At 38.5% G+C, this 15,252-nt stretch overlaps 1 protein-coding gene across 3 annotated transcripts in view; it reads left to right on the forward strand.

Moving 5' to 3' along the window:
• LAMA2 (laminin subunit alpha 2) overlaps window positions 1–12,993 on the forward strand; it is a 346,447-nt gene extending 333,454 nt beyond the window's left edge. For all 3 annotated transcript variants that reach the window (XM_032101660.1, XM_032101662.1, XM_032101661.1), the window contains 6 exons: window positions 824–1,013; window positions 3,370–3,525; window positions 6,929–7,082; window positions 7,423–7,553; window positions 8,173–8,395; window positions 10,844–12,993. In XM_032101660.1, coding sequence (XP_031957551.1) covers window positions 824–1,013; window positions 3,370–3,525; window positions 6,929–7,082; window positions 7,423–7,553; window positions 8,173–8,395; window positions 10,844–11,001 — 1,012 coding nt within the window. In that variant the 3' untranslated portion in view covers window positions 11,002–12,993. The remainder of the gene's footprint in view (window positions 1–823; window positions 1,014–3,369; window positions 3,526–6,928; window positions 7,083–7,422; window positions 7,554–8,172; window positions 8,396–10,843) is intronic.
• Window positions 12,994–15,252: the final 2,259 nt, after the last annotated feature.

Raw genomic sequence — 15,252 nt, forward strand, 5'->3', positions numbered from 1 at the left:
ACTGCTTATAGTTTCCAAATCTGTTAGCCTCATTTATCCCTATAAAGATGTTGTACCGCATATGCTAATCCTAGAAAACTAGGAATGATCCTGGTCTGATCAGTTTTATGCAATGATTTTTCACATTTTTATTATCAGCTGCTTTCAGGTACTGAATTTGCAGCTCAGCTTGAGCAAGGTTAGTGATGTGTTGCCTTAGCATTAGAGAATCTAAATAATTTCTTCACAGGTTCTTTGCTGTAGAGGAGGTTCTCAACATTACCATTCTGTCCAAAGGGTCAGCAGGTTTGCTCAGACACAGCCTCGTTTTCTCTTAGGAGAGATCAGAATAAGTGTTTTATATCCTCATTGTAAACTCTTCTCTCTGCATCTTTAAAAGTTTTGCAACCTGTCTTCAGGCAATACAACTCATTAGAAACTCAACATTTGCCAGCTGTCACTACAGCTCTCTCCTCTGTGTGAGCATTATGTGTGTGGATGATGGGTAATGCTGCTGGAATTTTACAAGCGCTGGGATTTTCTAGCTGCTACAGCTGCAGCTGAGAATTATATCTTGAAATTCTATGCCAAGATTGTAGTTTTGTGTCTGCACAGCAAAGGAACTGATGAATGCTTACATGTCAGGGATCAGATACGTGTGAAATCCAATTTGCATGCAACCGGATTATTTTTCTTGAGCTCTAACGGACAAGTAAAATTGGCCACTAGCTGTATAAAATTTTTTTAGAAAAAACCACAAAAAGGTAAAGCAGCTGAATTTGTCTAGTACCGGACTCCAAATATATTTTCTTTTTTTACTATTTCCTGTTTGTTTGATTTCTAGGCTTACAATTGAATTTGAAGTCCGAACAACAGCTGATTCTGGCTTGCTGTTTTATATGGCCCGCATCAACCATGCTGATTTTGCTACAGTTCAGATAAAGAATGGTCTGCCTTACTTCAGTTATGATCTGGGGAGTGGAAACACCAGCACAGTGATTTTCAACAAAATAAATGATGGCCAGTGGCACCAGGTATAATAGTCTCGAATTCTAAATTATTCTTTGTAATGGTAAGAGTGAGCTTTGTTTTGCCTTAAGATATTTGCAAAATGTAGTCCACACAAGCCAAACTTTACAACTAGAATTTTCTGGGGAAAAAAAAACATCTAGCAAAATTTGTGTCAGATGCACTGGTACACAGAAATTTATCCTTCAGGAAACACATATTTCTGAACATATTTAAAATATGACCCATATATAGTAAAGAACTGCAGAAAATGTTCCTTCCTGCTTAATAGGGCTCATGTGAGTATCAGCTCACAATGATGGAATACATCATTAACACCAGTTGTTTCTACATTAATAATGTCATTGTTAAATCAGAGTGCTAAGAACAAAAGGAAAAAAAAAGTAACATGTAAGTAAACCTTCCCTGGATTATTAATTCAGTAGGGAATAAATATTATATTCATGGATGTATTTGGCAGCACCTTCTGTGACTTTATGAGAGGGAGCCTTATATGCAATACCTGTGGCATTTGGATGCTAAGAGAAGGAATAATATCACAACCATGAAATTCACTATTTACTGGGCCCAGGACAACAGACACACAGTATATTCATTAGGTGACATGCTGGAAGGCACTGTTAGAGAAGAAAAGTACACATGTAACTAGGTGTTGAATTTATATACTGTAAGTTACATTGAATTTTGTACAGATATTTAGAAATTCAGCATCCACATCTCATCCCCAAATGAGAAAAAAAATCTAATTGCATTTTCTCTTACACTTTAATTGCCTCATTCCCACTCTGTTCTCCAGGATTTTTATTTTCACGAGATTTTTAGTCATGAACTTTTTGATGATAGCAACTGCTCTACACCAAGGTATTTCATAAAGGGAAAAAATGAGGTTGTAGTAATCATTTATCTCTTTCATATAATGCCTGGGAGCACTGGCAGTAGACCAAGGCCCCATTCTGCTACTCCCTCTGCACACGCAGAAGATACTTTTGCTTTTTTAGCCATTTTCTTTTTATTCTAAGGGAACTAAATGGAGCATATATTTCTTAATGGAAGATTGTGCTCGTTGGGCATACAGCTTGACACTCCACAAGAGGGGGGACCCTTTTTGTAGATCCTGTTTCTATAGCGGAGAATAGAGACAAAGTCACAGTTCCCAAAAAGCACAAAAAATTTTTCAGAACGGGAGGAGGAAAGGCAGGGGTTTTAGGAAAAGGCCATAGTCTTTTTTTCTGAGAAAGCAGGGGCTTCTCCTTAAAATAATCCTTTTAGTGACAACCTTTTCCCCATTTGGAATGATTTGAGTTAAAACATTTCCATCAGGCCTACAGAAGCCACTTGGTGCTGCTGCTATCCTGCTGTCTGTTTAGGTCCTCTGTAAGAATGTCTATTCCCAGCTCATGTCTCACTCATCTAATCTTCCTTCTGCCCAAGGTGTAGTTATCTGTCTCAAATTTGCAGTTGCCTGTAAACACCAGGTTCAGGCCCTCACCTTCATTCCGCCCTTGTCAGTGTTCAGTGATTCCCACTGCATGACAGGTACACTGCCACACTGGAGCAGGAGCAGCCATGTTAAAGAAAAGCCAAAAAATGCTATTTGTCTCTCTTTGCTATTCTGGTGAGCGAACTACTGTGCTGTTTAGAAATCTGCTAGCATGCATGATGCATTTTGCATTTATCCCCCTTTTTATGCAGAACCATTATTATACTGATTTGTATAGATTTAAATATAGACTTTTGGAAAGACATTGGCCTCGAATTTCCTCAGCTCTTCAGCAACTGCACTCCTTCCATGCTATTCACAGTCCATTTGTCTGAACAGAAGCCGAAATACCAACAGAACGTAGTTGGTATTATATTTACTCTAGCATGAACTATGATCTGAGGCATGTCCAAGCTAGTGGAATCATAAACCCAATATTGTCTGCAAACATGTGCTGCTATAAAGATTTGCGACCGGTGCCATACATTCAGCATTTATTCTGAAGTACTTATCTCTTCTCACTACTTAAAATTGCTGTCTGATTCCAGGAAAAAAAAAATACTGTGCCATGCCTGTTATAACATAACAATGAAGCATTTTAAAGGAATCTCAAGTCTTTTCAGTAATTCTAATAAACAATTGTCATGATGCCTACTGACCCAGATGCAATTAACACACAGTCAGATGCTGGCACAAAACCTCGCTCAGGGGCTTTGTCCATAAATATTATCCACAGTTGCTGCCATGGTACTTCTGTAACCACCCCTGCTACTTTCTCATGTATTGCTATATCTTTTGGACTGTAAGAGTAGTTACGATCTGGAAATGCTTGGTTGTCAGAAAGCTACCTGTAATTGTGTTGCATTTTTGTGTCTTTCTAGATAAAAGTAAGTCGAATCAAGCAAGAAGGAAACCTCATAGTAGATGGTGTTTCTAACAGGACTGTGAGCCCCAAGAAGGCTGATATACTGGATGTTGTAGGAATGCTGTATGTGGGAGGGTTGCCCATTAACTACACAACCAGGAGAATTGGTCCGGTAAGCAAGTTTGTTCAAGTTACCTTACATGCCTTATGTCTTGATTGGTACCAGTGTCTTCCAGTTTTATTTGGTCTTGCTTTTCCCTCAGACTGCTCAAGAATATGGATAAAATGGACTCTAGTGGAGGTACACAACATTCTTTCAGTGGAAAGATCTGACTCAGAATCCAGTTAATGCAAAAAAAAAAGGGGTTTTCTGAAATAGCAGTTATTTACTTTCTTGGAAAAGCAGAAAGTTCCATACACTTGTATCTACTTGGATCACTGCACAGCTAGAGTATAGGTTCCTGCATACCACTTGCCCTGTCTTTTGGCTGTAATTAATCTAGCAGCAAATGCTAATAAACAGTGAAAGGATCTCCTAGAAGGAGCAGCAGAAGCCAAAATTACCCTGGACAGAGTACCCAGTAGTACTGCTGCTTACTGTAATAATCAGTTTTGTGTTGCTATTTCTAAAAGAGAAGAGAGGGTGTTTTGAAGGAAGGCCATGAAAGTCCTCTTTCTGTTTCCAAATTAAATGTGTGTATATCAATTTATCACTGTTTTGGTTCAAATGCATGGCTTCCATGCTGACATTGAAGATGACAAAGAGCCCAGGGAAATAAATATCATTTTGGCCTAAATTTTGTAGAGTTAACTAAGAACACTGTATTCTCTCACCCAGACCATTTACTGCATCTGTCTGCACAACTCCATCCTAGTCACCTCACCAATTCACTTCCAACCTCCAAGATAACACCAGTATCAGAATGGGAGACAAACATCTTCCATGCTTTCTTTTGCTCTCTGTGCAGAGGGTTCTTTCAAAGCAGAACCCAGAACATGAGTGAATTTAATTACAGCAAACAACTAATTTGGCATCTAGCACAGCACAGTTCAGACACACAAAAAATGAAATGTCAGTAGGAGCTATGTCTGGGTTCATCCTGGGTAGATACAGAGAATCCATAAAGAGGAGGCAAAGCACAAATCTGGTAAAGAAACAAAACAGACTCCCAAAGAAGCTGCACATGTGTAAATACCATTGTACCAAGATGTTTATGGAATGGAAAATACCAGTCTGTAGACAAGCAAGAGTCCCTTCTTTGGGTGGAGGAAATAAATACAGAAAAGGAATTCCTAGACCCTGCTGAAGTCCCTGTATTGACTGATGGATAGGGAATGAAGGGGATGAGTAACCACTCTACATCTGAGAGTTGTATTCCATAAAGAAAACAGACCTGTAACATCATGTTTCTTAGTAAATAATAGATTGTGCAGAAAGCCCAAACTGAGGCAAATCTACTGATCGTTTGGATTCACCAAACCAAATCTGAGGCACTGAAAACCAAAAGCAATACTTAACTACCCACAGCATATAATTCCTAGTAGTATCAAATCATGCTCTTCGAAATATATCTGCAATTTACAAATATTAATCTAAGGAGAAAGATAACACTAAGTCTTTACCTACTGCTATTTGTCAGAGGTAATGGAGGGAACCCGTGCAGATAAATGGCTCAGTCTGGCAATAAGAGTCGTGTCAGGTCCTGACAGTCTTAAGTGCTTTGGGATTTAAATGAAGCTGTGGCTTCAAATGTCATGTAAAAACCAGTGCTTGCCTTCCAGTCATGCTCAGTAAAATACACCACGATGTATGAGATAGTGCTGTGTTGTAGCTTCATGTAGAGGCTCTGAAGCAAACCAAGTTGAAAGGATGTGTTAGGGCTTTCTTCTAAACACACATTAGCCTTTTTAGACAGTAATCCATTATGTAACCATAGGTGAGTTTGCTTCCTTTTCAGTGTAGAAGACTGATACCCACTTGTTTAGCTTAAGCAAATGTCACATTTCAAGCACTCAAAGCTCTGCTCTCAGAAATAGAGGTCATACTACCTGTTACCATGCTAGAGTATAACCAGATCTGCTTTTCCATAGGGAAGAGAAAATTGTCAAGTTAGAGAATGTTATTGAATTGTCTACAAATCTTGCATTTCTGTGATTTATTCTTGCAGTGAAGATTTGTTTTGTTTTCTGGCATTTCTCTTTTTTGATAACAAAACTTGTTGATCTGGAGATGACTTTTACGTAGAAATTACAAAAAAGTCTATTTTTGAAGAATCTGAGAGAAAGCATTGTTCAGCTCAGAACTGAATTTATTCACTGATATTGCTCAAGTTTTCGTGAAAATATTGTAAGGTATATTAGCTGTAATAAGCTATATAATTTCACAGTACATACAGCTTTGATTTACAAGAAAATAACTTCTTAGAAATTCTTTCTAATTATAAGTCAGAATATTGTTAGACGAGGTAGTGTGCAGAGTCAAGAGTTCTCTCTGCAGGTGTGCCTTTATCCTTTTTGTATTTGTACATATTTCTAGGCTGAATTTTTTACACTGATGTTTATTTTCCTCCTTTCTACTGCACTGCTTATGAATATATCTTCTTTTTCTTCCTCAAAGTGCATGTTCTATCATTTTCCTCGCTCCCACTGGTATCAGGGATAGGTTTTCCTAACTCTTTAAGTCAAAGATCAAAGCCTCTGTCTGAATCTGAGAACCAAAATGCAGCTTCTGCAGACCTTGGAGGGAGAAAGGAAGGGAGAGCTCTGGAGGAGAAGCCAGTGGCTTTCAGAAGTCCCACTGGGATGCCCTGGCCACACCCAGAGGAGCCCCTGCCCCAGGCAGGATCATGGGTACTCAAACCACTGTTCTAAGTGTGCCCAGACCAGCCACCGGGGGTTACAGTTGTGTGTGCCCACTGCAGAAGCCAAACCAGAGCTGCTACCCTGCACAGGAGCCTCCATAGACATGGGCACATTCCCTGCCTCCACCTGCCTCTCTGGCCAACTGAGTGGCCCTGATCACTGCCACAGTCATCAGATATGTGCAGTCAACAACCTTCACACAGGGGCTTTGTTCATTGGGGTAGAGATGTTACCTGCATTACCTCTGTCTTACCATGCAACATTAGGCCCACAGTAAAGTGATTAAAGGAAGGAAAAAAAAAAAAACCCACCTAGTAAAATTACCAGCAGCCCAGAGAACTATAGCCGCTATCTTCATCTACTTGCAAACCCCATAACCTAGTCAATTAAAAAGGCAAAGTATAGGCCATTAAATTCCTGCATTGCTGATGTAATTTGCTATGTTTCATTATGCGGTGTATTATTTTATGTCCCCTCCATTAAGCCAAATAGATGTGACTCAGATCACATCCCTGAAAAGTAATGTAATTCATCCTCAGTATGACCAAGAGTAGATTCCAATTACAATCAGATATTAAGGATTAGCTATGTAAAATTTAAGTTTTATTCAGCTCCATAAGTCCAGCAGAGAAGCAGAGAAAATGCACTCGTTGATTGCATACTTTAGGCTTGCTTCTCATAGTTTTACATTTTGTTTGAAATATTGACTGCAGATCCTCCATAGCATTGATGGCTGCATCAGGAATTTTAAAATGACAGAATCACCTGTTGACCTAGATAATCCAACTACCAGCTTCAACGTTGGAAAATGTTTTGTCACTGCACAGAAGGGAACTTATTTTGATGGAACAGGCTTTGCCAAAACAGGTAATGAACAACAATTCTGGTGATAGTCAAAAGAGAGAGAAAGAGGAGATTCTGCTTTCAAAAACTCACCTAACTCCTGTTGGCTGGAGGCAAGGTGAGACCAGTACATGAAACTCTTGCTGTTATCTCACCTAAGGAGACGCTATATGACGTCTTAGCAAGGTCTTGCACTAAGCACAATTGCTGTAAAAGTTATTTACATGGTTTCATATGAAATGAAGTGCATTAACAATGCTTAGTTACTTTGCCATACTCTCAGCACAATTTATGTGATGATTATTAGGAATAATGTCTTAGATGCTTATCTTCATTTTATTGTGCTTCCCGTTTTCTCTCCCAGTTGGTGCATACAGAGTGGGAACAGACCTGCTCGTGGAATTTGAATTCCGTACAACGCGAATGAACGGTGTTCTCCTAGGAGTCAGCAGCCAGAAAATGGATGGGCTTGGCATCGAATTAGTAGGTGGAAAAGTGAGTAGCAAAGCAGTTTTGTCTCTTCATAACAACTGTTTTAGACAGCACAGGTAGTTTAAATGCAAGGTTACTACCCCTATCTCAAGGTGTCTCGAACAATACCAGGGCTCTCGAAGGAGAGCAACACTTCCAACTTCCCATACATCTAGAGGCTCTTACACTTTTAAAAGATATTTTAAAAGATTCTGTGACACCTGAGTCTCCTAAAAGTGCAACATCAGGTCTTAAATGAGTGACCATATAAGAAGTTTGAGGAAAGGCTTTGTCATTAATAAGACTAATTTCTCCTGTGGATATCTTTTACATCACAGTCTAGAAAACCAGTAATTATTCTGTCACTATAAAGATTTTGGAGGGGTGTAAAACACCCTAAAACTAAGACCAAAAAAAAAGGGAAAATGACAACTTAGAGAGCAATTTTGCATATTTCCACTTGTGTTTAGCTCAACAATACAACCCAGATCCCAGAGGGACAGCAATCCACATAGGGTCTGGTATTAACTTAAAGCTTTGGTGTGTACAGTCAAACCATGTTGACTTCAAACAAAAGAAACAAACAAACAAAAAGAACTGGACTGTTTTGAAAGCTGGCTGACGTCTATGCCATGCTTTTCAGGTGATGTTTCACGTTGACAATGGTGCAGGCCGATTCTCTGGTGTCTATGAGCCTGACGCACCAGGCAGCCTGTGTGATGGACAGTGGCACAAGGTTCGTGCAAACAAGATCAAACACCGGTTGGAGCTGACTGTGGATGGCAGACAGGTGGAGTCTGACAGCCCAAACAGGGCCTCGACCTCGGCAGACACAAACGACCCTCTCTTTGTCGGAGGTTATCCTGGTGAGTGGGCAACACATAAATTATGCTTTACTTGTGCTCCAGTAACGCTGCCTTGGTAATGGCATAAATGTAATTAGGATAAGTATGCTAAAGATGATGGATAAGACAGGCCAATTTTGTATCAGTTGGTGTGGATGCTCATTTCTGCATTCAGCTGCATTTCAGAACAAGAAGTTCTGCAATAAGAGACTCTTACAGATACCCCTGCCCCATTTCAAATGTAGTCACTGTCACAGGGGATCAGACAGACTTTCTGCCTTCTGCTGCTCACACACACAGAGCCTCCCTCTTAAAACTTTCTGTTTAGTAACAGCATAATAGTCATGTTGCAGTAGTAACAGCATTTGGCATATTTAAATTTAACTTAAGAACAGCAAATTTTAACCAAAGAATGTATATATGCCCTTGAGGGGGCAGGACACTGTGTGTAAATCAGCCTGTAAAACCTGAGGAACTGAGGCATAAGAACAACAGCTTGCACAGAGAGGTAAGAAGACACCATCTCTTTCTAATTAATGCCTTTGCTTGTGGTCTGCTGGGTTTTAAAGGAAAAAAGCCCATAATCTCCATTTGATAATCAATATTCTGGAAGCCCTCAAGAGAATTTGCTTTATGCAGAGGTAATTGAACAGTATCAAGAATTGGGCTGAGCTCTGTAGCAAGCTTCATCTTCCACTAAGCTGATAATGAATGCTAGTTTTCATCTCTTCTTAGACAGTCAATAAATTTTCTAACAGCAGTTTACTTTCTGAAAATACAGTTAATATGTTTGCAAAGTACCAATTTTGTTGCATTTATAATAAATTTTACCTCTAGCTTTCAAACCAAAAAGCGAAGTATGTTTGCAGTATGTGTCCACTCTAGTGCATACTGAGGTCAATGGCAAGACACCTCTGAGTTAGTTAATTCCTAAATTATTTTCTGGAAGTTGCTTTTTCCCCCATTCTAATGTGTGATACAGTGCATCTAAAAAGCCTTCTCTCTCAAGCTTTGGAACATTTAAAAAATTGTCTTTGGTACTGAGATATGAGAGTTGTACATTAGTCACAATGACTACCAATAAAGACCAACAACTTTGTGCCAGAAGGAAAACAGCTTTGTGGCAGCCTTTTTATAACAAAACAAGATTCTAGCATGGGAGCCAGCACTGAAGAAACACTGCAGATGGAGTTATTATCTCGTTCTGGACTGGGTGTCAAGAGGAGAGACACAAATTGCAGTAACACTGCGATCTGTACAAAACAAGCCTACGCTTACATCATGTTGAAGGGGCATTCGTGAGTTCAGCCACATGGCAAGTTAAGAAACTATTTAATAAACCTACTGCACGTGTAAACACTTCAGTCTTCTTTTGCTGTCTACTCTAGCTCATCCAGGATTTGTTCTAATATTCCCAATACCTAGACAGCTGCATCACAAATTTTAACCACAGTATGAGGGATTTTTTAAAATTAGTATGTATTAGTATTTTCCAGTCCTCTTGAAGCTTCTCCTGGCTGCATAAATAGTGCAAAACAGTTGTAAACCAGTTAGAATTAGCTGATGGAGAATTTTCTGCGTAGATAAAATTTTCACCACCATAGTGTGGATGAGAATGTAGATTCCTGGGTACCCATAAAAGCTAGCATTCATCTCCTGGTATCACTCTTCCCTGTGCAAGAAGAGACATATGGATTCAGCCATCTTATCCTCTGTGAAACACAATAATGCTACGGCCAGACAGTCTCTACAAGTGTAAAGTTACTTCTGCAACTCCTACTTTATTAATCCCATAGATTTGTATCAAAGTGCACGCCTGTAGCCACTTTTTCACTTGGAAGAACACTGAGAAACAATCCATGAATTTCAAGCAGTTGAGAGAAATATTTCCAGCTTCCAACTCCAACCACCCTCACTTCCATCCCCTCCTTCATTAGTGAAAGAGATGTACTCCAACCCCTGGCTTTACTATCAGCAAGGAAAAAAAAAGAATACTTGAAAACTGTCAAAACCAGTCTGTAAATGACATCTGAAATCCATCCTGAGGAACTGGCTTTCTTGTGATGTTAGGACTGAGAATTGAATCAATTTTGGCCTTTTTTTCCCTCTATTATTCTGTGGATAAATAGCTCGAGAAGTTAAATATCTGCAGGGCAGCATGTGTGTATTGTATACCATTTGTAGGTAGCAAGCTGCATACGTGGGTTACAATGGCAGTTTATATGTGTTCAGATTCTGCCACTGTCATAGTAGGATGGAAAAAGAAAAGAAGTCTGGATTGTTATCTGACATAAGCATTCTTGACATTTACTCAGAGTGTTTGTAATTTTTTAATAATATATATATACAGCAAATAAAACATTCATATGTTGCTGGGGACATCTGTCCTCATGCAGGACTGTCAAAGAACAAAATTAAGTATCAATTCAAACTAAAGTAATTACTTTTTAATTTTTTTCCCTCCTTCAGATGGTGTGATCCAGTTTGGGCTGACGACTAATATCCGTTTTAAAGGATGTGTTCGATTTCTGAAGCTCACCAAGGGTACTGCAAAACCTCAAGAGATTAACTTTAGCAAAGCTTTGGAGCTGAAGGGTGTCCAGCCACTGTCATGCCCTGAAGACTGACTGTCATTCAGCCAGCATGGGTCTGTTTATATAAGCACCTCAGATTAAAAAGAAAAAAAAAAAAAATCTATATCTGCATTGCATTCATAATAAAATGGTTTTTGTGCAAGTATTTGAGTAGTGTTTGTGGTATATTCCAATGGCTATTTCAATGTACCTCCCAGGAATGCATGCACTAATCCCTTCCCCCCATTCCCTTCCCCCTCCCCTAAGGGAGTAGAACAGTAATTTTTATCTATCTCTTTCTTTATGGCTTGATATGGAAATGTTTCATCATTCTTGTGATGAGCGAGACCACATATTATGCAGGTTGTTCCTTTTCTATGGAACACAAAATCACAAAATATCTCAAGTTGAAAGGGAACCATAAGGATCATTAAGTCCAACTCTTTGAAGTGATCCCTAAATGCTTTTGGTGAGGTAGATCTCTAAACTTGTATTCCTTCACAATTCTAAATACAATGCACTTGTGTGCATGCACAACTTTATCCTTCATTAGCATATTAACTTGCTTCAAAAATTATGCTTTGGTCACACCCAAGAGCTTTTAGAAAACTTTTCTGATCATGGTCTTTCCCATGAAGTTTCACTGAGAAATTAAACATTTTATGTGGTCTGTATGGCTGCTGGGGAACCAAGTGCAGAAAGGAAAATGTTGGTACTTAGTTTATTTATTTGGGATTATTGATGAAAATACGTTGCACCTAAAATCCCTACTATATCATTTGAACAGCACTGAATTTTAACAGATTACATTGTTTGGCATTGGGACATTGAGTCTCTAATGGAGGGAGTAGAACTGGTTCTATTACTTACCTTGAAATACAGTTTAAAATGATCCTTAATAAATAAGGTTTGACATTGCTGCTCTCTCCCACATGATATTGAAGTTACACATAGCAAAAATCACAAACCAGGTTTCCAAAGGAAGATGAAATCTTGACACTTGGAGCAGAATAGAGGTGAAGCAGGAGCATCCCAGAGATTATTAGTGCAACACCTACTACTGATCTCTGCTGTTATTAATGAAATTCTTACCATAAAAGCATCTTCCAAAGTTCAGCTCTACTGCTTCTGCTTGATGTTGTCAGTTTGTGAGGAATACTGAATGCAGACGCCACCCCAAATCTTCCTTAAATAAAATTTAAAGTGCTATGTGGATAGCAGTTTAAATATAGACAGAGAGAGGAAAGTTGCTTCCTAGATTTTCATTAAATGTCAAATCCTAGTGGTTTTCCTTGGGCTTTTTACTTTTTAGAGGACTATGAAATCATCACTGAAGTGTGGATTATGTTTTCTGTGGATTGTTTCAAGTTGTTAAACTGTGGTTTTGCAAAGGTTGTGATCAGACATGCAGAACAGCTGCTGTATGAATATAAAAAAACCTACCTACGCAAAAGAAAAAATACAACAGAAAAACCCCTGGCAGTAAGGTAGCACAACCGTGCAATTAAATGAAAAAGGTTTCTTAAATTATTTTGTTCTGCCCACAAGGAGCCTTGAATACACATTTTCAGAATTTCTACCATTACTAAAAGAAAGGCAGCTGCAAAATTTGTGCTTGCCAGCCAGCACTCCTTCAGGAGTGCTTTGTATTTTACAAAAGGCCTTTTTGGCATACAATGTTTCTTTAAACTGCCATGGGAGAAGAAAAAAAAACCTTTACACTGGGAAAGTGCATTAAAGAGATGGTAATAAATATGTATGCTGGCACTCTAACGGTTTGGGGAGTCTACATCAATCAGATACACCTGAAGAAAAACATCTAACTCCTGTGAAGTCTTGAAGTAATTGCCTTCAGCAAGTATTCTAGTTTTAGTTGCAACTGGCCCTTAATGTTAAGAAACAGTTAATGGCTGCGCAATGTTACCCATGTTCAATGTGCTAAGAATTAGTAAAGCATGCATTTGTCTCTGAAAAAGCCTAATTATTGGACGTGTACTGTTTTTAACTTCGACATGGTTGCGCTTCTAACAAGCACACTAAAATATTCATGTGTTTCTGTGTTATTCTTTATGCCTCATGTATTTACCTATTCTCATGCCTATAAAATTTCAGGATAGTGTGAGCAGCTCAAGAAAAGCAGACCATAACACTTCAAATACAGTTGAGTATTTCCAAAAGTCTTAAAAAATATAAACAAATGAAGCCCCAAGACAATGTTATTGTTAGGAACTTCTCACAACACCCAACAGCCGGTTGTTGGCCCACTACACTACCTAGGCATATTTCCTAGCCTCTAGATTCTGTTCAACATGTTGGACTCTTTTTTAACCCAAACTTGCTTGCAAAGGTTTTGGGGTTTTTTGTGGGGTGGACTTGAAGAGACAGGGGAGATTTGAACAACTGAACCTAGAGCTCCATGAGTTAAACCATGCCCAGCTTCAGAGGCAGGAAATTGCCGCTGCTCTGCTCAGTGCTGCATCAGCAATGGTCTTGCACATAAATATGTCCTTGACTTCGAAACAATTACTGGTGTTTCTGAATAAAAGAAGTGGAATGGGAAAAAAGAAAAAGAGAGGCCTTTATATTCTTAGCTCTGTTGAATTATTTCTCTCTTGCATGACCTTCCAGGAATGCGTGGGACACAGCAATAACAATGAAACAATGCGCATTATTACATTTCTTGATCTTTCAAGTGGAAAAAAATCAACCATCTGCTGTCCTCTGCTAAAGGAAATACAGTCAGTAGGCTGAAACAACAGCTACTTCAGCAAACAGACAAGCTAAAAGGAAACAGAAAAACCTGACTAATTTGTTTTCATAGATCAGTGAGTGGATGCACCAAGTACTGTTAGTAAAGCTTTCTACCTTTGAAGATTCAGCAGAGCATCTGGGAATGATCCCAGCTCCCTGTTACTCCCTTTTGCCGTACAAGAGATTAAAAGATTTTCAGATTCCAGACAAAAACTAAAATTGCCTGAAACCAGTAGGTTGTGAGCTTCAGAGCCATATGCGACTGCTGGAGATTATGCCACTGCTGACTGTGCCGGGAACAATGCAATACCGTTCTAGTTCAAGACTGCATACTAATACACATCTACAAAGCACAGGTATTTAAAACCTTATTTTGGTGGGCATTTTGCATACAGAAGTTTTTAGTTACTTTATTTTTTTTTCCCTCACACTTTAAATACTCTGCTGCTAAACTTCAAAAAAACCCCCTCATATCCAAGTGTTTTTAAAATTGTTTTAAAATTGATCTTGTTGAGTGATGTCACTTTTAGGCATTTATGATGAAGAGTCACTCTGACTGAGACAAATCCATCATCATTTAGGCCAACTGCTATGTTGAAAAATGTCGTGTTTTCAATTTTAAATACAAGCAGTTCTCAAACTCTTTGCAAAGAATAATTTCCTTTTTCATTCTATTAAATCATACTTTCAACTCTTTATAGAAGCTTATAAAGAGAACATTTTTCTGGCTTAGTATTTTTCTTTAGAATGCACAAGAAAAACTTAAAATTCTGAAAAACCAAAACCATTTATCCCATCTCTCTTTTATCATAGAAACCACCAGGAATGTCAGTTCTAGGCCTTCCCTTGTTCAGCCTCTGGGCAATCTCAGATGTCTGCTGAACAGTTTCTCAGTACATGCAAGTTAAATTTTTCACTGACTTGTTTCTGACCAGCAAGAAAAGGGTACTCCATACCTTTCATAAGAATACATCTACTGAATGACCACCTAAAGTTCCCAATCCCCACATACACACCAGTTTTTAAACTTTTAAGAAGGCCTTGCAATTTTCAGCTAAGATATTATGAAAGCAAATGAAACTCTTCTGAAAATGTCCTCAATGGATTTTTAACCTTTTTTTTCTTTTTATCATCTGCATTTCCTAATGATGGAAGTCTACCAGTTTTTCAGTCATCCATCAAGTCTTAGAGCTTACACGTAGGCTGAACTTCTGCTGTAGATATATAGAAAGGATTATCACTTTCACCATTTCATCCTTCATACATAGACACAAAACCATGCAGACCTTTCTTCAAAAGAATTTCTTGAATACACTACTAATGTGTCATGCCATGAAATTGAAACAAGACCCCAGATTATTCAGGTTATATATTTCTATGGTGTTACTTTTCATACTCAAGAGTACAAATAATTTCTTTGGGTACTTGAAGTCACAGATAATTCCCAATATGATCCATATATTTCAATTCCAAAAAAAACCCCTTTCCTGTTCAAATTTAGTGGGCAACATAGCATAAAATGACAGCACTTCAGAAATTGAAATATCTAATTTA

Source organism: Corvus moneduloides, chromosome 3 (assembly GCF_009650955.1).
Source record: "Corvus moneduloides isolate bCorMon1 chromosome 3, bCorMon1.pri, whole genome shotgun sequence".
Lineage (NCBI taxonomy): Eukaryota > Metazoa > Chordata > Aves > Passeriformes > Corvidae > Corvus > Corvus moneduloides.